Source organism: Diabrotica virgifera, chromosome 8 (assembly GCF_917563875.1).
Source record: "Diabrotica virgifera virgifera chromosome 8, PGI_DIABVI_V3a".
Taxonomy (NCBI): domain Eukaryota; kingdom Metazoa; phylum Arthropoda; class Insecta; order Coleoptera; family Chrysomelidae; genus Diabrotica; species Diabrotica virgifera.
In genome coordinates, this window is record NC_065450.1 from 119,148,553 (window position 1) to 119,175,802 (window position 27,250).

Sequence of the window (27,250 nt, forward strand, 5' to 3'; positions counted from 1 at the left end):
GGGACGTTGTGCACTTTTTAGATGGGGAGAAAGTATTGAATTAGCGACCGTCATCACTTCTGCGAAATAAATTTTTGAATTGAAAACTTCTTTAGGGACGTTGTGCACTTTTTGAATGGGGAAAAAGTATTGAATTCGCGACCGTCATCGCTTCTGCGAAATAAATTTTTGAAGTGAAAACTTCTTTAGGGACGTTGTACACTTTTTGGATGTGGAAAAAGTATTGAATTGGCGACCATCATCTCTACGGCGAGACATTAGTAATTTATATACTATGGGTTGAATTGCGTATAAGTTCGACCGATGTTATAATGGTTGGAGGGGGGATGGAGTGTGTACCCGAAGGAGCTTGCGAATCAAGCGCGTGAGAGGCCACACTATTCCTACTCCAATAATTTTAACTGATTAATGTTTAAAGTATTTTTGAAGTGAAAAGTTCTTTAGCGACGTTGTGCCCTTTTTGGATAGTGAAAAAGCATTGACCGTCATCGCTTCGCCGAAATAAATTCTGTACGTATATATGTGTATGAGTAAATAGCATAGGACGCACGCAACGCGTATATAATACCGGGTGTCCACTTATATTTTCCCCCTTTTAACTGCCTATAACTTCTAAACGGCTCAAGATAGAAATGTGCGGTTTTCGCTGAAATGTTTTATTTTAGTAAAAGTTTTGTCTGAAAGGACTGAATTTTTTATATCGCTTTCAAATACGAAGAGAAAAATGGCGGATTTTTGAAAAAAACGTTGTTGACTTTTTTTTAATAGAACACCCAGTATATTTTTTTGTAAATTGAAAGAAAGGTCATTCACCTATCCATAGATATAAAGTTTTTCAAAATCGATTGTCAAATCACTGAGTAATTAATTTTTAAAATGAGAGGTGCAACGTGGATTTCACATACCTAAATAACATAATATGTGATTTCCACATTGCATCTCTCATTTTAAAAATTAATTGCTCAGTCATTTGACCACCGATTTAAAAAAAAATTATATCGTTGGATAGGGAAATGACCGTTTTTTCAGGTTTTTAGGTAAATGACCATTTTTTTGTCGCTTTTAAATAAAAAATGGCGGATTTTTGGAAAAAAAATACGTTGTTGACTTTTTGTATTGAAACACCCAGTATATTTTTTTGTAGCTTGACAAAAACGGTCATTTACCTATCCAGCGATATTAAATTTTTTAAAATCTGTTGTCAAATGACTGAGCAAATAATTTTTAAAATGAAAGATGCAATGTGGAAATCACATAACATAATATCATTTTGCTTAGTTATGTTATTTAGGTATGTGATATCCACGTTGCACCGCTCATTTTAAAAATTAATTACTCAGTGATTTGACAACCGATTTTGAAAAACTTTATATAGCTGGATAGGTGAATGACCTTTCTTTCAATTTACAAAAAATATACTGGGTGTTCCATTAAAAAAAATCAACAAAGTTTTTTTCAAAAATTCGCCATTTTTCTTTTTGTATTGTGCAACACTAAATGCCATACTGCCTCAACATGTGAGAATAAACACTAATTTTTTATTAAAATAAAAAAATGACGTTTTAATAAACCTAATCTAACAAATTACGACATTTTAATAGCTAATCGGGGTTTGACTAGTCAAACCCCGATTTCATAAAATTAAATTTCGACCTTTACCTGACCAACTTAGTCTCTCCTAGGTTTGACTAGTCAAAGTCCGAAACTGTAACTTTATTTCGGGCTTTGACTAAGATCGTCAGTCAGACCTGAGGATTGCCTAGTCAAACCTAGGAGTGCCTGAAATTCGGGCTTTGACTATAACATATATACCAAAAAGTCCTAATTCAAAAATAAAAATCGACCTGTCTGAGAATTTCTCTTGAAATTTGCCCATTCTCGAGATAATGAATTTATGCAAACTCAAACGTCCTCACTTATACCACAGTGTCGCGCCCGCTTGATTAGCAATTAAAAAAACAAAGGGGTTTTCGATGTTTTATTGCAAAAAACTCTTCGGGATTTCATCAATCAATGTTTAAAGAATATCTATAACTTGGCAACACTGAAATTTTTAGAAAAATGTCCGATTTAGGGTTAAAAATGGCCGATTTCGCAATTTTCAAAATTTTTAATCGCATATCTATCAAAAACTATTAACTTAAGAGAAAAATCACTAAAGACTTTTTTTGTTTGGAACGATTCAAAAAACCTAAAAAGAATTTGTTCGATGCAAAAAGAATAATTTTAGGAAAAACCCCTAATCTTTCCCCTCGCCTGGCAAGGTCTTATGCTCTTCAGAATCGCCTGTCATTGTACAGATTTCTTCTAAATGACTTACTCAAACACATACTTAAATTTAAACCTACAGGAGAATGTTTATTTTACCCCCTAAATTTGCACTTTTCGATTCACCTGGTAGATACACGTGAACCGCTGATGCCTGCCAGGTTTTTAGCCTTAGTGTGCTATGAATTATCACTAGAAAAATTTCTAGCCTTACAGGACGACCGTTAGTCGGAGGGTTCACTAGCTCTTAGACTAATTCTCCTTCAGTTATTTTTGATGTCTCGAATTTCCTAAAGCTGTTGTCCGATTTAAGTAATTTTTTTTAATATGTTATAGCCTTATTCTTTAACAATATCGCAGTAATTTGTTGCTAGACGGGTAAATTGTCATTGTATACCGGGTGTACCAATCAAACTGTGATTTTTTCTCAAAGTTCTCGTAATCCTGTGGAATATTCTAGCATTTATAAAATACTGAAATTAGAAGCCAACTATAGCCTCAGATTTTCTTAACATTCTGTTTTTAAATTCATTCGCTTATGTTGGATAACAAAAAAGTTAGGGACTTTAACAACTAGCCATGTTCTTTATCAATACAGGGTGTTTCTAAAGAAGTGTGACAAACTTTAAGGGGTAATTCCGCATGAAAAAATAATAATTTTGCTTCATAAACATATGAAAGCAAATGCTTCGTTTCCGAGATACGGGATGTTGAATTTTTTTTTCTGCTAAACTGACGGTTTATTTATTGCTCAAAAACCGGTTGAGATATACATATTAAATTTGGTAGATTTTAAGAGGTAGTTATTGCGCTTTTTTTAACATACAATGTACGCCAATGGTGAAACTTTAAATATTTATAAATATAACTTTTAATTTTATGTCAAAAAATGCATAATAACTACCTCTTAAAACCTACCAAATTTCATTTGCATATCGCAACCGTATTTAAAGAAATAAATAAAGCATCAGTTTGTAAGAGAAAATTCAACATCCCGTATCTCGGAAACGAAGCATTTGCGGACATATGTTCATAAAACAAACGGTCTTTATTTTTTCATACAGAATTGCCCCTTAACGATTACCCCCTTGTCGCACTTATTTAGAAACAACCTGAACCTGTATTGATGAAGAACATGGCTAGTTGTTAAAGTCCCTAACTTTTTTATTATCCAACACCGGAGGCTATAGTTGGTTTTAATTTCAGTATTTTATAAAGGCTAGAATATTTCACAGGGTGTTGTGAATAGTGAGGAAAAAATACTGTTTGATTGGTAGACCCGGTATACAATGACAATTTACCTGTTTAGCAGCAATATTATTACAGCGATATTGTTAAAGAAGGAGGGCGTGGCCATAGTGCACGCTGGTTTCCGAAGTAAGCGCCGAGTCCGTGTGCTGATCCTTCGTATTCAAACTGGTCTGTCCAAAGTGCACCAGCGCGCTGTTATTAGGATTATTCGCACACGGATTCGGTTTTCTGACTCAGAAACCAGCGTGCACTATGGAAGCGCCCTAAGGCTATAATATATTAAAAAAATCACTCAAATCCGTCAACAGGTTTAGGAAATTCGAGACATCAAAAATGACCCATTTTGTGGTTGTCCCGTTTTCTCTGACGCGCAGTGTATTTTCTTATTATGTATTACAGATTCTACCACCAGCTTAAAAAAATACCGACTATACATAATATTATTATGCGGACTATTATGCGGCGCTTTTACATAATATGATTATCTACATATTAAATAATAGATATTTTTCTATTCTTTCTTATTATATTAGATAATTTTTACAAGATAGTGATTCATTGTCACTCGACATTCAATATTGGTCAAAATTACGCGTCACCTTCTTGAAATTATTGTCGGAATAATCTAAATGGGTTTCATATTTCATTTGCATATCGTTCGTAGGTAGTAAGCATTAATAGCCTTTGTAAAAAATACCAAAGGTGCACTTTGGTACCTTTGCTGCACCTTTGGTGCACTATACCAAGGTATATTTTTGTTATTTGTAGTTTTTTTAAGGACAAGAAGCGTAAGTTTGAGCGTAGAAAGTGTTCGGCTTGCGCCCCTTGGACTTGGCGCCCGGGTGCCTCGCACCCCTTGCACCCCCCGGGTTGAGACGGCCCTGACCGTCATCGCTACGGCGAGGTATTAGTAATTTATATACTATAAGTTCAATTGCGAATAAGGTTGACCGAAGTTCTAAAGGTTGGAGGAGGGATAAAGTGTGTACCCGAAGGGTGCTTGGTTCGTCAGAAGTTCTCACTTCTGTCGGCACTCCCCCGAGTGCCTTAATTTTTTTTTAATTCGTAGCGCAATTGTTTATAAACATTAAGCTATAATTTGGGCATGAAGGAGGTTGTCGATGAAGTTTCAGTTTTCACATAAAATTTAATCAAGTCTAACGTAGACTCTTCTTTTTTTACTTGGAGTAGCTCGTCTAAATAATATAAGTTCACATAAATAATTTCTAACATATTTTTACACCCATAAAACCACGACCTAACCCTAAAAATTTAATAATGAAAATTACATTGAAAATAAATCTGCGGTAACTAAATCTCTAATAAGTTAGATGCAGTTTTAATTTAAATTGAAATGCTTATCGCATTGCTATGTTGTTTTTTTACGCAACCCTCACTGGGTAACAAAATTTTGTGAAATTTTTCTTCAGGCAGTTTTAAATATTTTTATCCTCCTTTATTCTCAAATGCTACTTCATAATTGACTCAAACACATGGGAGTTCTTACGACTTTTATTCAATTTTCGAAAAATTTTTCCTCTGTATAAATTCACGCACACGCACAACTATATCGAAACCATTCTAAAACGGAAAGGGTCAATCCGTTTTAGATAAAGTGTGTGAACTAAAACTTATTCAAGTCTTGGTCAACTTTTGTTGATCAAATAAAATTTGTAAAGTAAACTTCGTGAGAACGCTCCTTAATCCTTTGAACGATTTCCTGATGATAGTTTAAGTGTATCGTTCAAATAAACTCCCCGTCAGAAGTTAGTGATATTATTAAAACGTGTCTACAAACACAAATGGGAATGTTCGTATTTTGAAATAAATTAACATCAGTAGATTTGATTTATGCCAAAAATCTACGAAAAATTTGAAAAGTTTCGTAAAAATGCAAAAATTAAATTTAGAAACTTCTTTTAAAAATCAAACATGTTTTAATATGCAGTGTAGGTCCCTTCCATGAGTTCCAATATACGCTTAATAATTTCTTACTTTCCACTAATAGTTCAGTCGTCCGAGATTTTATCTCCAAAAACGAGACGAACTAGCTGAATTTTGCTGATAATATCAATTTTGGGACCCAAAAAAAAATGCAAAAATATTTGCCACTCCTACACCCGGCTTCATCCTAAAACCCTCCCTCGTAGTGGGGGAAAACGCAAAACATCGATTTACTAAGAATATGTACGCCGTAGAAGAAATTATTTCAAACACGAAATGTACCTAGCTGAAATAATTTTGAACAAAAATGTTTATTAACACTTTTTGTGTAGAATGTCAGTTACGATTATTGTCAAGAAGATGCTTCCCTCTGTAGATCTTGGGCGTGGTCCCCTCAAATCCATTGGGACAATGTACCAAGGCTTTTCTACAGCAGATGGTCACATTCTTCTTGCTGGCTTCATCTTCGACGGTTGAAGGTATTTTCTTACACGTCGTGGTCCCATCAACAGTGACGCAGTGTCGTCTTTTTCGCCGATTCGTGAATTGGTCTCGAATGATTGACTAGAAGGTGCTTCCTTCTGTAGATCTTGGGCGTGATCCCCCCAACTCCATTGGGACAGTGTGCCAAGGCTTTTCTACAGCAGATGGTCGCATCCTTCCTGCACGTTGCATCGGCGATGTTTATTTTCGGTTCGGATCATTCTCGGTTCGGTTCATTTTCGGTTCCTTCAGAATCTAAAAACAAAGAAACTTAATCATCTTTGAACGGGTTCTGTATATATATCCATGGCGTGGATGTCGTGAACCTATTACTGAGTCTGTGTCTTTGCCTGTTGTCAATCTATGACGTTTACTTGTATAATGTCTTATTTTTGCTCAGGTGCCAATTTGTAACGGGGAGTTACAAATTGGTAACTGTCATTTTGCTCGGGCGCCATTTTGTAAGGAGTAGCTCTTTCAGGATGACAGAGTCAGTAAAACATAGGTTAAAAACAAAGTAAATATGTTTAAGGTATTTATACACAGTTCAAAATAAATAAAATAAAATATAACTATATCTTCTGCAAAGGAAAAATAACATTACAGTTGAGTCCAGGAATCTTTACCCGTGCGTCATCATTTAAAGCATACAAAATAAGTCGATGATAAGTCGGAAATTAAAATTTACTAAACGCAACAGCAAGTGACAGTAAGTAACTACTGCTCCTATCACGCGTTAAAATTGAGTAATCAAGTATATGTTTTATCTCGCCAGGTATTAATGACGCACGGGTAAAGATTCCTGGACTCAACTGTATACTTATTACTGTCATTGAAACATAATAGTAATATTAAAACGATACAATACACAACACAATCTATATACAGTAACAATCTCGCTACATGGAATCAACCTATCTACATGTTCAGACTATGAGACATCGCATTTCAATCCAATGCGATAACATTGAACAGCGACAGACAGTCACCAGTCCGTCGTTACTACCGCTCACTGCGGTAACGGTTCCGATGAAACGCCACGTCAATACTGCGGCGCCTACCTAGGCAAAGTACCACCTCAAACCGGTGCATCTCTGCCATTGAGTATTCCTAATTCAACACGTCAGGAATAACTGATCTTATGATTCTCCTCCTCGGTCCTCGTCTTAAATGCGCTCTCCGTGCCACTTCTCCTTCGGTTTCGTCTAGTGGAGTATGAAGAGGGGATGCGTCAACACGGATACTCCTTCGGTCATCTACGGTCGACCGGCCCCGATCGCCAGCTATGCCATCATATCATTACAACAGCTTAGTAATAAATGCATGACACAAATTTCTTCAGGGTCATGTAGGGGGGCTTTAAACTTTGATTCAGTCACTTTCTGACTTTCATAATAATAATTTTTAACCGAGTTATTAAGTCTTGAAAATAGCCATTTTCGCGTTTTTCAAATTTTAAATCGCATATAACTCGACAACAATCAATTTTAGAGAAAAATCAAAAGAGACCTTTTTTGCTCATAATAACCGAAATAATATAAAAAAAATGTACGAAGTGAAAGAATTGATTTTTTGAATTAATTTAAAAAAAAATGTTTAAACAATTTTCCGACCGCGGCACCTTGCCTCTTTTTGAGTAAGTTTGTGCAAGAAAAAACGAATCGGAATAATTTACCTAAAGGGGGCGACGATACAGCCTAGTTATACCATGGGGTCAGAGTGACTATCGACACGAATCAAAGTGTGTTTTATCGGTGACAACTTCAGCTTTCGTATCCAATTTTTGTATTTTGCCTCAAATGACGCCAAGGTTTTAAATAAATAAACGATTCGAGATTTTTGCCATTTTTACGATTTTCGATGAGATTCATAAAAATTATCACTCCCATTGGCCGGTTGCTGTAGAATTTCTTCAGCTATTAATAATACCTTAATATTAAATCAACAATTCTCAACTTAGGTCTGACGACTTTCGCAGGCAGAAAATGTTTTCTTACTCTCCTGCGCAAAAACCCATTTGTGGATTACGAGCTTTTACATCTTAAGCGACGCACTGCTTTAGCGAGGTAGGTCAACAGGTTAAGGAGGTATATTAGCTCACGAAGGTATCAAAATTCTCGATTTTTTAGAGGTTCAGATGAAGGATTTAAAAGCAAATAGCAAAAGAAATTCTTTTGGGAGCTTATAATATATGTAAAAAACTACCTCCAAAAAATTTTTCGTACAATTCGAAGTTGGCAGAAAACAGTTCCACCTTTTTGAAAATGAGAAAAACCGCGTTTTTTTGTAAAAAGAGCACTTTTCAAACGACCGTAGCTTGAAAAGTTGTAAAGCACGAAAAAAACCTTATAAAACAAAATTGTAGATATTTTTCGATTCGTTACTACCTAAATATAGCTGCGTTACTTAAAAGCTGTTTTGTAGTAGTTTGAATATGGTAATTTTTGGTAAAAAGTGGGTCTACTTTAATTTTTACCAAAATGGCGCCTTGACGTTGAACAAAAGTTGAAAAAATTCAACTTAAAAGTAGACGTCAGTTGATAAATATGACGTTTTCAAAATCATTTTCTGCGAAGAGTGATCCTAGAAAAAAATTCTTCAAAAAGCGTTAAAATTGTCAATTTTTTTGTCTTCTAAGGCGCACAAAATGGCTGCTTGAGCTCAAAAAAATCTGAAAAAAATCAGAGAGCCATTATTATTGTAGTACAATAACATACTAAAATTTGGAGAAAATCGGTAGACTTCCCCACAAAAGTATAAAAAAAGAAAAAATGAATCGCTTATTTCAGAAACAACCTAAGTCACATTTTGGTGATTTTGAGTTTATTATACCAACATGTATTTCTATGGGTTCCACACAGTTTAATGCAGAATACCCCTAAGTCCCGTAAGCATAGTGGATTTTATTACGATTTAAGGTATTCATATATTTCTGAAACAAGCTTAGTCCCACAGAAATACATGTTGGTGTAATATACTCAAAATCGCCAAAATGTGACTTGGGTTGTTTCTGAAATAAGTGATTCAAATATTGCTCTAGTATATTGGTAATTTCCTTCGAGCAGCTTTTAGTATTTTGTACTACAACTAAAATGTCGAAGTTGTCAGAATATTGAAGAAGCTCAGTAGGCAAGGTAGGCGCTGTCTAACCTCTTCAAATGTACAATACAATAATAAATTATTTATTAATATAAATTACTTATTTCAAAATTGTAATTTATAAATTTTGACACAATGCTTAAGTATCTAAAATAAAAAAGCTACTTTTTAATTTCTCTTCAAAGTTATAATTATTGTACGCTCCTCGTAGTAGTACTACTGACTTCTAAATTATGGCACTATCCTATGGTCAGGCACTTTAAAATCCGCCTAACCTAAAGAACAGAACAGAATGATATGCGTCTCTCATTCTTACGCTAAGCACAGCGCTGTTTTAACTGTGGCTGTGGCTTGTCTAGCCCTAGTGAACGAGAATTTCCGGGAACTTTTTGGGGCTAGGTTAGGCTACATTTGTTTGCGCCTTCAGCAATGGTTGTCTCGAGCTGCATCTCGGGATAGCCAATTGTATGTTTTAGGATCCTGACTACAAATACTGAAAAAACTAAAAGTGCGAATTTTGTCATGAAATTTGGTACGTGGAGTTAAAATAATATTTGGAACAACTTTTCCAAATAACTTTTTCCGATATCTCTAACGCGAAGCAAAATATCGAAAATTCGCCCTGTTTGTAAATTCGCAGTAGATAGCAAAATTTTAAATCTGTATTTATTTTGATAGCCGCAATATAGGGGTGTCTTCATCTTAAATGAGACACACTGTGTATATAGGTATACGAGTATATAATATGTAGAGTATAGTAGAGTATAGAGTATAGAGTATATATAAAGGTATATGTGTCGCCTACTCGCATACTGAGGTCACGAGCCGCCACTGGCTCATAGGTTGTATCTCAAAAAGAATTAAAGATGGCTGTTTAAAAATACGATATACTACATATTTTAATGATTAAATTTTGATAAATTATAATAAAATTTTGATATAATATATTATTTTCTTTATTTTTTATGTAGTCTCTTTCTCCATTCTTATTTCTTTATTTGCGAGTATTTCTATAAGATGTTAAAACACAGAGAAACTACAGAGATATATCTTTACAAAAATATTGAATAATAAAAATGTTAATAATATTACATATTATTTCAGCAGTTTACGATAAACATTAACTCCCGCAAATATTTACTAATAGAAAAATTATGAATATAATCAATTTTGTGCGGCGTTGTATCCTTGAGAAAATGTTTTATTTTTAGTTGGTAAATAATTGATAACATAAACACTAGCTTTATTTAAAATATCCTATGTTTTACGAACACTTATGTAGATATATAAAGGAAAAAATAAATCTTTATATATTTAGTCAAATAAAAAAAGGTTTTTAATACTTTTGTATATACATAATAAAGAGTTATAAAACATAAATTTAGAATAATAAAATTATAATCGAATAGCAAAAAGTATACCAAAAGTGATAAAATCAAACACAGAGACATATCTTATCGAAAACCAAACCAAGCAATTTACAAGAAAAATCAAAGAACTTCAATTATTAGTATATTATGCAACGAGCATTTAATAATGGTCATTATGAAGCGAGTATGAGGGATACGAAACGAGCCGCCTAGCGGCGAGTTTCGTATAGAGTACGAGCTTCATAATGATAATTAAATGCAAGTTGTATACAAGATTTTTTCTATGATCATTCACAACAAAAAATATGTTCAAATTTATTAATTTTGTAACGTAAACAAATTAAGTAGTTTGTCAGTTTGTTTACATATTGAATACTGCCAAAGCGTAATGTATTTGACTCGCCTTTGGTCACTGCGCGTGTGTCATTTTCATCGCGAATGCCATGTCGCGATTCTATTGGTTAAAAATCTGTATCGTAATGAAAATCTTTATCATAATGAATTTCATTATGATACAGGCAGTGAAATCATAATTGATATAAATATTACAGTATGAGAATAGAAAAAAATATTTCCTAAGTGTAATATTTTTATAGATCTCAAACGACACACGCACCTTGTGTAGCAAACTCATCTAAAATGCAGCAAACTCTGGTTGGTTACTGAAAGAAGAATTTATCGGTAAAAAATATTTTAACGATAATGAGGCATCATCTACAATCAACATAAATACGACACACAACCAACATTACGCACAGAAGGACTAGAATTTAATATCAACCGAGGCTATAACTTCTTTCGAGACATTCAACATATAAATTCCAACTCCACCATTATTCTACATGTGTTATTCAAAACTCAACTGGAACTTGTAATAGTTCCAACTGAAATGAAATGCAATATATTTGGCACTCATAGTAACATAACACGTCTGAGTACGCTAGCAGCGACCTCTATACCAAGCAACAAGAAGTCAGAAGACTTTAATTCGATAGCGAATTATGTAAACCGCAAATCCAATACTCCTGAAAGCTGCCGTATTGGACTAGGAAGGAATAGTCTTTTATTATGACAATACAACAACTTTTTAACCTTTTGGTAGGGGAGCCCAAGCGGGGGTTTTTGACAGTTACTCGCGCGCGTCAGATTATCACACGGGGAGAAAATTTGTAGCCTGTAAATGTACCCCTACCATATACAGGGTGTTAGTAAATAAGTATGAAAAAATTTAAGGGCTAATTCTACATGAAAAAATAATGCCGGTTTGTTCGATAAACATATGTCCGCAAATGATTCGTTTCCGAGATACGGGGTGTTAAAATTTTTATTTTAAACTGCCAATTTATTTATTGCTCTAAGACCAGTTGAGCTATGAAAATGAAATTTGGTGAGTTTTAGAAGGTAATTATTGCGCATTTTTTGATATACAATTAAGAATTTTGTATTCATCATTGGCGCGCATACGGGTAATAGTCAGATTTTTTTAAAGAAAAAAATAGTACGCCACTGAGATATTTCAAATTAAAAATTATTTTTAAGTTCCACAATTAATTTTTGATAAAAAAACTTTCTTGCCTTTTTTTCATATGGTCCACCGTTTTTATGCAGAAAAATAAAACATCTTGACGCGTGTTTTTCATTTCTAAATACATTATCAAGAACTATCCAATATAATAATACTAAACTAGAACAATAACAGAAAATATTACTAATAAGATTGTAACTAGGTGCAAAGCTGCAAGAAATGTTTAAAATGATCTCAAAAATAGTACGCCACTGAGATATGTCAAACTAAAAATCATTTTTAAATTCCTCGTTAAATTTACAACAAAAAATCTTTCTTGTCTTTTTTTCATATGCGACGCCGTTTTTATGCAAAAAAATAAAATAGCTTAACGTTTACAAAGTATTTGAACTAAGTTCTTATGCATATGGAAACCACCCCAAATACTTTGTAATCGTTAAGATGTGTTATTTTTTTGTATAAAAACGGCGCCTCGTATGAAAAAAGGTAAGAAAGATTTTTTGTCGTAGATTTAACGAGGAATTCAAAAATAATGTTTAGTTTGACATATCTCAGTGGCGTACTATTCTTTTCTTAAAAAAATGCAGACCATTACCCGTACGCACGCCAATGATGAATATCAAATTCTTCTGTTACCTGTAAAGGAGATCATTTTAAACATTTCTTACAGCTTTGCACCTAGTTAAAATCTTGTTGGTAATATTTTCTGTTATTGTTCTAGTTTAGTATTATTATATTGGATAGTTCTTGATAATGTATTAAGAAATGAAAAATACCCGTCACGATGTTTTATTTTTCTGCATAAAAACGATACACCATATGAAACAAAGACAAGAACGGTTTTTTATCAAAAATTAATCGTGGAATTTAAAAATAATTTTTAATTTGAAATACCTCAGTGGCGTACTATTTTTTTCTTTAAAAAAATTCAGACTATTACCCGTATGTGCGCCAATGATGAATACAAAATTCTTAATTGTATGTCAAAAAATGCACAATAACTACCTCCTAAAACTCACCAAATTTCATTTTCATAGCTCAACTGGTCTTAGAGCAATAAATAAATTGGCAGTTTGAAATGAAAATTTTAACACCCCGTATCTCGGAAACGAAGCATTTGCGGAGATATGTTTATAGAGCGAACAGACATTATTTTTCATGTAGAATTAGCCCTTAAATTTTTTCATACTTATTTACTAACACCCTGTATTGGCTCTTAATACAGGGGAGTTCGTTAAGGGGGGTTCGAAAAAAAATATATCCTTAGAATAACTCGAAATCGTCAGATTAAGAAAAGAAAAGTTAAGTACATGCAAAACAGTGTATATTTCAAAAATTTGACGATTTGAGCGGGGCGTAAGGAAATGGGCGAGTCACCAAGTTTCACAAAGGAAAGCGAATATTTCGCGAAATGAACGTCAGATCGAAAAACTAAAAAATACGTGTTTAGTATTTTTCAAAAATCTATCGAATGGTACCAAACACTCCTCAAATTCTCCCCCAAATTCCCCCAAATACTCCTCATCCCCCACGGAGAGGGATGGGGAGTAAATTTAAAATTTTAAATACGAACCCCCCCGCGATATTTCGGGAAATGAACATCAGATCTAAAAACTGAGAATTACACATATATTCAATACTTATTTGTGAAAAATCTATCGAATGACACCAAACACGACTTCCCACGAAGGTGGGGTGGCGGGTTACTTTAAAATCTTAAATAGGAGCCTCCATTTTTTATTGCAGATTTGGATTCTTTACGTAAACATAAGTAACTTTTATTCGAGACATCTTTTCGAAAAATGGATATATGGCGCTATAATCGGAAAAAAACGATTGATGGAAATCGAAAATTAAATTAAAAAATGGAAAGTCCCCCACTTTATGGAAAACTTAACTTAACTTTTTTTGCTTTTAGGACCTACTGTCCCCATAACGCTCGAGTAACTGCAAATTTAGCATACTTTCCTCCCCTACGATTTAAAACGGTAAACGGTAGATGTCAGTACACATCTGACTGTTGCTTCTCGTTTCTCCTGATTTCTGCTTCGTATAGGGATCAATGCTAGCGTACTTAAACACGTTATGTCACTATAACGGCCAAACAGATTGCATTTCATTTCAATTTGAACTACCCCATGTGTTCCTGATGGGTGTTGAATAACCCGAAACACGTATAAAACAATGGTGGAGTTCGAATCTAAAGGAAATGCAACTGTCTACTTCCATTTTACCATCTATTCTATAAGTAAAGTGTGCAAAAGGTAGTGTTTTTCATGGGTAAATCGTAGACGATTTGTCGGACTAAAAGGTTACCTATTCCTCTAAAATATAAGATGAAATATCGTCCAATATCTTCCAGCATGCTTGGATTTTCTGTTCACCTAATTCGCTATTGAAGAGAAGGCTCCTGAATTTTAACTTAATTTATCTTTCTGGTTATTAACAATTGTATTGAAAAAAGTTGCCTTAATCTTAATATTTTTAAGTATTTAAAAATATTAAGATTTTTAAAAATATTAAAATACATGGTTGCCCTTTTCTCCTACCGTTTATTCATGATACCTATTCCAGAATTCTGGAATCCTGTACAGGTTTAATGTATGGGTACCATGTGTTTTTGGAGGGACTTTATTTAGATTATTGTTATTATCTCTATATTTTCGTTTCAGAACAACATTACGTCGCCGCAGATTCCAACAGTGCTTCAACTACTAAGTCCTTTGTACCCTGTAAAGTTTGTGGTGACAAAGCATCAGGGTACCATTACGGAGTGACTTCCTGTGAGGGATGCAAAGTAAGTTGCTTTAAAAATAAATAATTGATTTCTAATACGTGTAGAAAATATTTTATCATACAGAACAAGTAAAAACTTCGTTTGTACAATGGTATAAAAAGTTTATTGAAAAACTATTAAAAAGTCATCCAAATGGATTCGCAATACGTTTTCAATCTAGATCAGATCATGTTCAGTGCCTAGAACGAAGTATTTTCACGTTAGAATGAATGCAAAAAGTTAAAATTATGACTAGTTAAAGAAAATGTGGATAATACGTACGTTCTATTTAGTAGATGAAACTAGCAACCTTATAAAGTTCCATCTACTAAGCAGAACGTAAGTATTATCCACATTTTTCTTTAACTAGTCATAATTTTAACCTTTTGCATTCATTCTAATGTGGAAATACTTCGTTCTAGGCAGTGAAGATGATCTGATCTAGATCGAAAACGTTTTGCGAATCCTTTTGGATGACTTTTTAATAGTTAATTTTTCAATAAACTTTTTATACCATTGTACAAACGAAGTTTTTACTTGTTCTGTATGATTTTTAATTATGGTATACAGCCAGCTACTGGGATTTTTCCATTGATTTTAAAATAATTTATATTTTAAATTACTTTTAATGGGAAATAAGCCACAATTTTATCAAAAAATGATTTTATTAACGTTTCGAAGCCCAAATCGGGTTTCGTTGTCAAAATACAAAATAGTCAAAATACTACTAAAATAAACAAAAATGTGGTTGCTAAGTAAATTTGTGGCTTATTTCCCATTAGTGGTAATTTATTATACAAATGCCACAAGAAAATAGCTTCAGAACAACATTAATTTATATTTTGATGGTAGTAGTAGCCCAGTCGGGATAGCATTTGACCTTGCATTACGAGCTGCCCCAAATTTTATTTTTCTAATCTTTAGGGAATGTCAATAGTAGTGTAAATTTAAAATCTCGACTGAATTCCGCCGTTGTGTTAGCCGCCATCTTGATTTTAAACGAGAACCGTTTTTGCTCAATATCTCCGCCATTTTCAACTTTTCGACAAAAATTATACAAGATAAAATTGTTGAAAATGTGATTTTCTATAATTTATTATATTACAATCTTTTTCGTGGGGTCGATATTATCCGAGTTTTGGCGGAAAATAGTGACAGAGCATAACTATTGAATTATCTCGTTTAATACTAGTTTTACAACAAAAATGTACTTATATAAAAATGAAGAGAATTAAATTTTATACAATTTTGATCTATTTCGTTTTTTGGTAAAATCGATATTTAAGGTAGTACGTATGCGGTAAAAGCGAGAGCGTAAGACCTGATTGATTTTATAGCAATTGCTTTTGTTCAATATCTACGCCATTTTCAACTTTTAGACAAAAATGGCTGAAACTAGAATTACTACCATATAGTCATGATGTGCGCAAGTCAAACTAGAGCTCAATGGTACCTAGAGCATAAAACATTGGATATTTTAAACATCCATGTTTAATTTCACATTTTTCATCTATATTCCTATGACGGATCAATTGTTAAGAGGTTTTACTCACATATTTTTTATTTTGGTGGTTAGCATGTTAGATTCACGCAAACACTGATGATGATCGGTCATCCGATCGAAAACTAGTTGTGTTCTGTGATGTAGCCCGTTTTAGGGATTTTAACAAATATACCTTTTATAAAGGATTTTATCGTTTCTGTAATATATGGTATACAGCCAACTACAGGAAAATTTTTTCCTCGAGGAAACTAGAATTGTTCCAAATATGATTTGCTACAATTTCTTTTTACCAATTTTTTTCGTGCTGTTGATATTTTCCGAGTTATGCGGGAAAATAGTAAAAAGGGGTCGGGGAGAATAATTTTTGAATAGACGGCCGGAGTGATGACGTAGAAGTGTCAATTTTTATTGACATAATATATGTCAGATTTTTACCAAACCTTTCTAAACAAACGTTGTTTAGTGTGTTTTTTCAGTTTTTACAGAGAATATTTCCGTTTTCTGCAATGTGTAAGTGTTGTTATAATTACTATAACAATTTTACAAGGTTTTGTAAATAATAAAGCATGATGTTTTATATAAATAGCAATAAAATGTATGTATGGGTGAAGTAAAGTTTAGGAGACCGAATTAAGTTAGTGAAATTAAAAAAACACTATAATTAAACATAAAAAATAGCACAGGAAGCAAAATTTTAACTTTATACTAATTAAAAAGTCTTGAGATTCGGTAAACTCTATCATTTCAACGTGTTTACAATCTTTGTTTGGAAAGTGATAATAACACTGAACATAGCCGAAGTTGGCCGTGACGTCACACTCCGGCCATCTATTGAATCTTGTTTCTGAGCTGCCCCAAATTTCATAATTCTATCCTTTAGGGGAGATGCATAACAGTGTAAACTTAAAATCGCGACTGAATTCCGCCGTTGCGTTAGCCGCCATATTGATTTTAAATGAGATCTGTTGTTGCTTAATATTGTTCAACTTTAAGACAAAAATGGTAGGAACTAAAATTTTTAGAAAAGCAATTTCCTACAATTTCTTTTCCACAATTTTTTTATGCGATCAATATTTTCCGCTTAACTCGGAAAGAGTAAAATTTAGAATGCATTTGAAACGTCTCTAGAAGAACTAGAGAATAAGATTCAAAAACAGTTTGCGGCTACATTAATTTTACCTGTGGCTTAAATTAATAAATAATAAGCGAAGGGGCCCTCAGGGACCTCTTGCCAGTTAGAGGGTTAAGTTCACTCAATTTTATTAACTAGCGTGTTTATTGTTGAATTTGTCTGTCGATATTTCAAGTTTCATCATTCCTTCCCTCTTGTCTGACACTGGTTCTTTCGAAAACCTGCAGGAAATCGCAATTGCAACAGTTTCACTCCTTACACATTTTGTCAAAAAGTTTAAAATGGCTGAGATATTAAACAAAACAATTGCTGTAAAACCATACGGGTCTTACACTCGCGCTTTTACCGCATACGTACTACATTAAATATTAATTTTGGCAAAAAAATGAAAGACAGCAAAATTATGTAAAATTTAATTTTCTCCATTTTTTTGTAGGTACATTTTTATCGTAAAGCTAATAATAAACGAGATAATTCAATAATTAGGCTCTAACTGTCACTATTTTACGCCATAACTCGGAAAATATTGACCGCGCAAAAAAATTGTAAAAAAATAAATTATAAAAAATCACATTTTCCACAATTTTAGTTCTAATAATTTTTGTCTAAAAATTGAAAATGGCGGAGATATTGAGCTCAATCAAGATGGCTAACGCAACAGCGGAATTCAGTCGAGAATTTAAATTTCCACTACTATTGGCCCCCCTAAAGATTAGAAAAATAAAATTTGGGGCAGCTCTTAATGCAAGGTTAGGCCTGTTCGTCTAACCCGACTGGACTATAAGGCATGTAGTTATGACGTTTAATGTTTTCTGTATTTTCACTAACAATGCTTTATTTATATTATTGAATACGCGCTTTTTATATTACCAATTAAGACTGATTTATCTTACGACGGGGACGGAACGTAGAAGAATCGTGTGATATGAAAGACTTTGGCTAGTAGTATTTATAGTACACCGGGACGGAGCGACAACGGAGACGTGCGCCGTCTATTGTTCCACGGCCCGTGTCGTCCACACCCCGTCCTAACATAAATCCGGTTTACACTTTTAATAAAGCGTAGTTTCACATTTTTTATAAGTATTTATTAACGATCAGAATTAAACATTCTATAAGTTAATTTGATAACAAGCACAATAACTTATATGAACTATAATATTGTGCAATAAAATGGCGTTATGAGGTATATCACCCAGCGGTTTCACCTCAGTTTCAGCGAAGATCTAGGGCCATACCCTTCGCAGTCTTCTGTTGTTTAGTGGCTGCAGTAGTGGTAATATTAATTGATTAGGATGGCCTTCTAATTTCTCATGGTGCCTGTTGGCTCTTTCTTGAATCACTGTGCTGACTAACGGGGTTCGAAATGTACCACCGGGCATTTGCGATAGTGCGTAGAATTTTTGATTGGGTTCTTTGGAATATTTTTGTATTTAATTTGCTGGCACAACTCCATAGTTCGATTCTATACGTCCATATAAGTCTGATGACTGTTTTATAAATGAGCAGTTTGTTCTCAAATAATGAACAAGATTTTCGACCTATGAGCCAATTAATTTCTATCGCTTTCAACTCAATTTGTTTCTTATTCTTTAAAATGTGTTTAAAATCAAGATGAAGCCCCAGGTATTTGACGATATTCTGTAGGGGCATGTTGACTTGATTACGGCTAATATTTGGGCATTAGTCTTTCCTCAATGTGAAAGTTATATGTGTGGACTTAGTTTCATTAGCTTTTACCTTCCATTTCTTTAACCACTGTCCGATTTGGTCTAGGTGTTCTTGAAGTTTTAATGCTGCAGCTGTTGGATCCTCTTCAGTTGCAAATATTGCTGTGTCATCAGCGACAGGTCCAATGGTAGTTTGTGAAGAGGTTGATAAATCGGATCATGGCCTATTTTACCACTAGACCCGTGAGGCACCTGCCTCGGGCCCGTATTTTATTGGGACCCGGAAATATCACCAAAAAAATTTTTATTACAATAACAAAATAAATTTTAAAAATGCTTTCATTTTACGAACAGGAAATGATAAATGATAACAATAAGAGTTATAACTTAACAATGTTTAAATGTTTAAATATAAATTTTATTTATTAAAAATTTTAATTTCTGATGCAACTATATTTCTATTAAATAATAATTAATACATTTAAAAAAGTTATTATTATGTATTAAATTATATTTAGGGGCCCGAAAATTTTGTAGTGTCTCGGGCCTGATTTGAAGTAAAATGGGCTCTGAATCGGATGTGTACAGTACATAAAGTAGTGGACCTAGTATACTACCTTGTGAGACTTCTGAATTAAATGAAATTGAAATCGAAATGATTATCATCACCGAGCAGCTAAGACGGATAAACAGAGAATTCGGACTTCAGATCAACACCGGAAAACAAAACTCCGTCTCCCAATCGGATGTTGTATTATCTTTACTTTATCTACAGCTGCTCTGTAGAGTTCTTTAAACCAGTCCCTTAAACTTTTCAACCACGAAATTCTGCTTTTTCCTATTTACATTCCTTTCTCCTCTTAGAGTTGGTCCTCTGCAGCGTACTATTGGATTTAAATCAGTCCGTTAAACTGTTCAACCATGAAACTCTCCTTCTTCCTATATACTTCTTCCTCCTCTTATATCGTTCCCTGTATTATCAATTTTAGCATTTCATATCGACGCCCCCTCATTACGTGTTCTTGAATATTGTAACTTGTTTATTTTTATTGTGTGTTATTTCGTATTATTTGTCCAGTTCTCGCAATACTTCCGTTTTCGTTTTCTTCTGTGTTCATGCTATTCCAAGCATTCTTCTGTATCACCGCATTTCAAATGACTGTAGCTTATTTATGTTTCTTGCTTCAGTGTCCAGCTTTCAAGTCCATATTGTAGTGTCGAGAGTTTGTAGCATCTCAGAGCTCTTACTTTCAGTTCTAAGCTAAGGTCTTTAATACAGAGAAGTGTTTTTATTTTTACAAACGCATTTCTTGCTATTTCTATCCTAATCCTTATTTCTGTTGTTTAATCATTAGTTTCTAAAATCCAAGTTCCGATATTTCTATTTATCAACCCTATCTATTGGTACATCTCCCAAATATATGTTTGTTTGTACAATAAAGCAAAAGATGAAAAACGTAATACGTATTAAAATAAAACGAGATGAAACTAGCAGAGGTGGGAAATTTAGCGATAGAAACCTATAAATTGACATTATATTGATAGTCACCCACCTTTAGATGTATCGGAGAAGTACTATATCAACTAGAACTGTCACTGTCACAGTGGTAGTTGCCAAACTCGTCCAATACGTCTAAAGATGGGAAACTATCAATATATTGTAAATTTATAGGTTTCTTTTACTAAATTTCTCACCTCTACTACTTTCTCCTCGTTTTATTTCAGAGCGTGTTATGTTTTCCATCTTTTGCGTTATTAGCACGGTCATCACTGTATATTTGTTCTCTTTGTACGAATATTTAGTCTTTTTATATTCCCTTTTAGTCCATATTTTTCACAAATACTGCTTGGCTTGTCAAATAGTAGTTGGAGTTGTTAAACAGCGCTTGCGATAATTACGGTGTCATCGGCATATCTCATGTTGTTAATAATTATTATATTAATTATATTATTCCTTCACTTTTAGATAGTAATACTGCTTTAAAACTCGATTCACTATACAGGGTGTTTCATTGGGAAAGTAACATACGTTAACTGTAGAAAGAGGACATTTAGGCGGTCTCAAAAATACCATACTTAATGGGTCTTACTCCATTAATAACAAAGATACTGGGTGTTTTATCTATTTTGCCATTTTCTTATTTGGTTCATAACTTTTTAACCACACCGTATATTTATTTCATATTTGGCACGCAAATATCCTTTAAGGTGTACAATAAATTAATTTATTTACAAATGTAAAAAATCCAGGCCCGGATTAAAAAATATTAAAAAAAATTTCCGACCCAAAAACAACACCCTGTACATTAAATTTTTTTTAAATGGATTTTTTAGTCGAAAAGAGGATGAAAAACTAAATTAAGTGTTATACTTTGAATTTTCGGCAAAATGATTTTTCTGGTCAAATTTTGAATTTGAATTCTGAAATTATGTGAATTGCGAGAGCTCTAAGTAAAAAAAAATTAAATACAACTAAAAACTTGTTAACCGCACTGTATATTTATTTTATATTTAACACGCGAATATTCTTTTAGGTGTCCAATCAATTATTTTATTTACAGTTAAAAAGAATCCAGGTCTGGATTAAAAAATATTGTAAAAATGTTGCGACCCCAAAAAACACCCTGTATATTAAATTTTTTTAAAATGGATTTTTTAGTTGAAAAGAGGATGAAAAACTAAATTTAGTGGTATACGTTGAATTTTCGGCAAAATGATTTTTCTGGTCAAATTTTAAATTTGAATTCTGAAATTATGTATGTGAATTGCGAGAGCTCTAAGTAGAAAAAAAATTAAATACAACTTACAACTTGTTAACCGCGCTGTATATTTATTTTTTATTTAACACGCGAATATTTTTTAGGTGTCCAATCAATTATTTTATTTACAATTATAAAAAATCCAGGTCTGGATTAAAAAATATTGTAAAAATGTTCCGACCCAAAAAAACACCCTGTATATTAAATTTTTTTAAAATGGATTTTGCACTTGAAAAGAGGATCAAAAACTAAATTTAGTGGTATACTTTGAATTTTCGGCAAAATGATTTTTCTGATAAAATTTTGAATTTGAATTCTGAAATTATGTCAATTGCGAGATCTCTAAGTAGAAAAAATTAAAATGCGACTTAATTTTAATTAATACCATTATTTAATCTAAATTGGTAAAATGTTAAAACATTTCAGTGTTTTTTTATTATCTGTGACAAATAGTTTATGGCGAATATTCATCTTTAAATAATGAATAAATAATAAAGAGTCAATAGAATACATCACTTTAATCAACAAAGTATCTAAAAATTATAAAAAAAACAGAGAAAATTTGCAGCATAACTATTCAAAATTACCACAATCAAAATTATTGTTATGTGTCAAAATGTTAATATTTTACCAATTTAGATTAAATAATCGTATTAATTAAAATTAAATCATATTTTAATTTTTTTTTACTTTGAGCTTCGCAATTCACATAATTTGAGAATTCAAATTCAAAATTTTACCAGAAAACTTATTTTGCTGAAAATTCAAAGTATACCATTTTTAGTTTTTCAGCCTCTTTTCAAATGCAAAATCCATTTTAAAAAAATTTAATACACAGGGTGTTTTTTTTTGGGTCGGAACATTTATACAATATTTTTTAATCCGGACCTGGATTTTTTTTATTTGTAAATAAATTAATTGATTGGACACCTAAAAGAATATTCGCGTGTTAAATATAACATTAATATACAGTGCGGTTGACAAGTTGTAAGCTGTACTTTAATTTTTTTCTACTTAGAGCTCTTGAAATTCACATAATTTCAGAATTTAAATTCAAAATTTGACCAGAAAAATCATTTTGCCCAAAATTCAAAGTATACCACTAAATTTAGTTTTTCATCCTCTTTTCAACTGAAAAACTCATTTTAAAAAAATTTAATGTACAGGGTGTTGTTTTTGAGTTGGAAAATTTTTCCAATTTTTTTTAATCCGGACCTGGATTTTTTACAGTAGTAAATCATTTAATTTATTGTACACCTTAAACGATATTGGCGTGCCAAATATAAAATAAATATACAGTGTGGTTAAAAAGTTATGAACCAATTAAGAAAATGGCAAAATAGATAAAACACTCAGTATCTTTGTTATTAATAAAGTAAGACCCATTAAGTATGGTATTTTTGAGACCGCCTAAGTGTCCTCTTTCTGCAGTTAACGTATGTTACTTTCCCAATGAAACACCCTGTATACATTTAATCGTAATGGAGGCATAATACATCCCTGATTAACTCCTATCCTGAGCTCACTTTCTGAATTGGGTTCGTTATATATTACGATTTGTGCTCTTTGATCCCAGTAAACGTTTGTTATTATTTTTTTGTCTCTTTTGTCTATGTTTTTTGTCTGTGGAATTTGGGCCAATTTTTCATATCCTACTCTGTCAAATGCTTTTTTAAGTTAACAAACTTACACGTCCACATTCATATCCATGCATCTTTGAGCTATCACATTAAAAACAAATAACACCTCTCTAGTCCGTTTCCGAAACCATACTAACTGTCATGTATTCCTTCTTCAAGTTTTTTATTTATACCTATTTCAAAGTTTTATGGTTTTATTACCATAATTTATGTATATTAAGCTTTCTACTAGGATTTGGTCTGGACTTACTGCTTTGCCATTTTGCTGTTTTTTAATGCGACTTTAATTTCCTCTTTTATCTTTAAAACCAGACCTCCTACTTCTACTACCATCAACCATCACTGTTCTGTTGTATTGTCTTTGAACAACTTATTGATGTATTCTGTCCATATTTTTAATTTTTCGTTAGTAACTAACACCAGTTACCCATCTGTATCTTTGAGTATTCCCGATTTTTGTTTTTTATTGCTGTGAGTTAATTCTCTAATTTTTTATGTGTGTTAAAACTATCATGTTTTTCCTGGTTGTCTTCTATTTCTGCGCATTGTTCTTTTAACCATTCTTCTTTCGCTTGCTCAATTTTGTATTTTATTTGTTTATCCACTTTTTGTATACCTGATTATCTTTGTTTTTATGTTGCCACCTTTCTTCCATTAAACCTAAAATTTCCTCCGACATCCACTGTTTGTTCTTGCATCTGGATAGTGTCAGAATCTCTTTTTGACTTTTATCTATTTCTTTCTTTAGTAATAACCAGATTGTATCTGTTTCAGTATTTTTCAGAATTTGTTCTTTAACATTTATTAATCGATCATTGATTTCATCTGTCAGGCGTTGTCTTATTACTGGGTTCCTTAATTTTCTTGTATCGATTTGTGCACCTGTTCTTCGTTTTATTTTTACATTCTGAACCTAATTTTGGTCACTATTAGGTTTCTTACTGACTTACTCTGTCTTCTTGATTTGCAGGTGAATTCCACGTGTATAGTCTTCTCTTTGTCATTTTAAACAATGTATTCATTAAATAGTACGTTCTTTAGCGGTAAAATATTGCAAAACCTCTAAATTTTAAAGAACCGCTTGGATTGACATGAAATTTGGCATACACATAGCTAATAAGTCAAAGAAAAAAAAAGTGATATTGTGCCTATGTGTGCTTTTGCCCTGGGGGTGAGTCTCACCCCTTATCGGTGGTGAAAAAATATATGTACAAAATAAGTTCGGAATTCGATAAACTGACTAACTCTAAGCAACTTTTGTTCTATAGAGTTTTTTTCACCAAGAGTCAATATTGTTATTTGCGAGTGAATTTGTTCATTTTTAAACAAAATATCCAAGGTTTCAGACGGTTTTTCGCAAATAACTCAAAAAGTAAGTATTTTGGCGAAAAAATATTCTTAATAAGAATATAGCTTATAAAAAAATAAAAAAATTGTGCATATATTAAGTCTGTAGACCCAGTACAAGCACAGTTGTAGCTAATGAAAAGTAGGTTCTTATTCTTCAAATTTAAAATCGAATATTTCATCGAGAAATAACTCACTCAATTGAAATAACACTCATTTCAATTGTTTTAAAGTGTTTAAAGGTTTATTTTTGTTTTTTAAAAAACTTCTAACCTTAAAAGTAAGTGAGTTATGCTCAAAATATTGTTGGTACCTTTTATTTCTTGGTAAAAAGAATCGCGAAAAGCACCCCCCAATTAGCATATTAAATAAAATTAATCGTTACCGATTCACAAGTTACTTTGCTTCTTTGTTATTTATACGATCTGTAAGTCTCAGCGGTTCAAAGTGGAACGGCTGGTTTTGGAAAGGCTGTAGTTAAAATGACTTGAACGAGTCACTAATCCTGAGTGAATGCAAACTTTGAACAGCCATAGCATAACCAATTTTTGTCTAACAGGAAAACAAAAAGTCCAAAATATTTAGAAAAGCAAAACATACAATTTATTACTTCTTGAGATTTTTGGTATTACTAATAATTTTTAAGTTATTTTGAAAAAGAGCATTTTTTTCAAGATTAAAAATTTTAAAAATTTTATTTTAAAACCACTTTTTTCCAAAAATAAGTACGTTGAATCCATGAAACTTACATACAGACACACCATAAATAAAGCAACATGTGAAGCGGTAACGATTAATTCTATTTATTTGTTAATTAGGGGGCGATTTTCCCGATTTGTTTATGCCTAATCAAAACGGACCAACTGTATTTTGAGCGTAACTTGCTCACATTTTATGCTAGAATATTTTTTTATATAAATAGACATAAATCTTTTTAAACTCTTTAAAGAAGATGTAATGAGTTTTTTCCAAAAAGTGCTTCATTTTTTGGTTATTTCACGTTGAAATATATTTGTTTGAAGTTTGGCGAATATGAACCTATTTTTCTTTAGCTATAACTCTGCTTCTACTAGGTCTAGAGACTTCATGTATACACCATTTTCTTCACTTTTTTGCAAGCTATACTTCTGCTAACAATGGTTTTTTTCGATAAAATACTTACTTTTTGAATTGTTTGCGAAAAATTGTCTAAAAACGTGTTTGTTTTGTTGAAAAATGAACATATTCACTCGCAAATAACTCGAAAAGTATTGACTTAGTAAAAAAACTGTATAGAATAAAAGTTTCTTAGAATTAGGCATTTTATCGAATTTAGGACTTATTTTGAACGTATGTTTTTCACCCCCGGGAAGGGGTGAAACTCACCCCCAAGGGCAAAAGCACACATCGGCACAATATCACTTTTTTTCTTTGACATGTTGGCTATACGTATGCCAAATTTTATGTCAATCCAAACGCTTCTCTAAAATTTACAGCAAAAACCGTCAAATAATGTAGGTACTAACAACAAAATTATTGTTTTGACAAAATTCCATAATTCTATCGCCCCTTTCGTTTCTGTTGCCCAGACCGTATTCTCCTGTACACTCTTCTATTTCTTCTTCCCCAAAGTTTGTGTTTAAATCTCCCATATCTGCTATTGTAACATCCTGCATTTTAATTAATTTTAAAATATAGTCTATCTTTTCGTAGAAAGTTTTACCAGTCCGCAGTTGGGGCATAAACTTGTATGTTTATTTTGGGTTTGTTCTGGTTTAATAGTATTAGTAGGTATAAATCTATTGGGAGTATGAGGTGAAATTTAGTACTGCTTCATCAATGTTTTTGTTTAGTATTATCCCAACACCATACCCGTGTGAATCGTCTTGACATCCTGAATTTTCTCAAGCAAGCAATCACCCAACCTGTGAGACCTTAGAACCCAACCCCTTACAATGATATTCGAATCAATACTCCAGACCATCCCTTCCCCCCGTATAGCACTCTGATGCGCTATAGGGGCACACTATCAGCCAAATGCTCTTCATGTGGGAGTCCTGGGTAATCGACCACCAACATAGTACCCTAACCGATTCAAAATTCAGGCCAGCGTGAGTCGCTCTATTCCTGTTATCTTCTGGTGACTTATCCGTGAAACTAAAATTGCTTGGTTGGGTCCCAAGTCACTGCTCTGGGCTAGACCCAGTTCAGTGACTTGGAGCTCAAGTGTTTGCGCCCTAAGTGCCCGGGTTTTTTTGGCTTTTTGGGTGGCTAGCGCCGGTTTTTGTTAGTGTTTTCTATATATTTTTGTTGGCCGAAGCCGTTTTATATGCTTTTTTTTTATTTCTTTAGTAGGATGTCTCTGAAAAAAATAATCATGATTAGTGGGGCCTACATAATTTGCGCGCATTTACGTTGATAGAACTACGAACTATCGTGTTATATTTTATTTTCTTTATTCTCTTTATTTTATTTATTTTACTTTCTCTTTGAGGTATATTTT

At 32.8% G+C, this 27,250-nt stretch overlaps 1 protein-coding gene across 1 annotated transcript in view; it reads left to right on the top strand.

Annotated features, from left to right (window-relative positions):
- The window catches only part of LOC126890367 (ecdysone-induced protein 78C), a 94,472-nt gene that overhangs the window by 19,231 nt on the left and 47,991 nt on the right, over positions 1 to 27,250 (top strand). Inside the window, exon 2 of the mRNA XM_050659243.1 lies at positions 14,613 to 14,737. Within this exon, the coding sequence (XP_050515200.1) occupies positions 14,613 to 14,737 (125 nt within the window). The remainder of the gene's footprint in view (positions 1 to 14,612; positions 14,738 to 27,250) is intronic.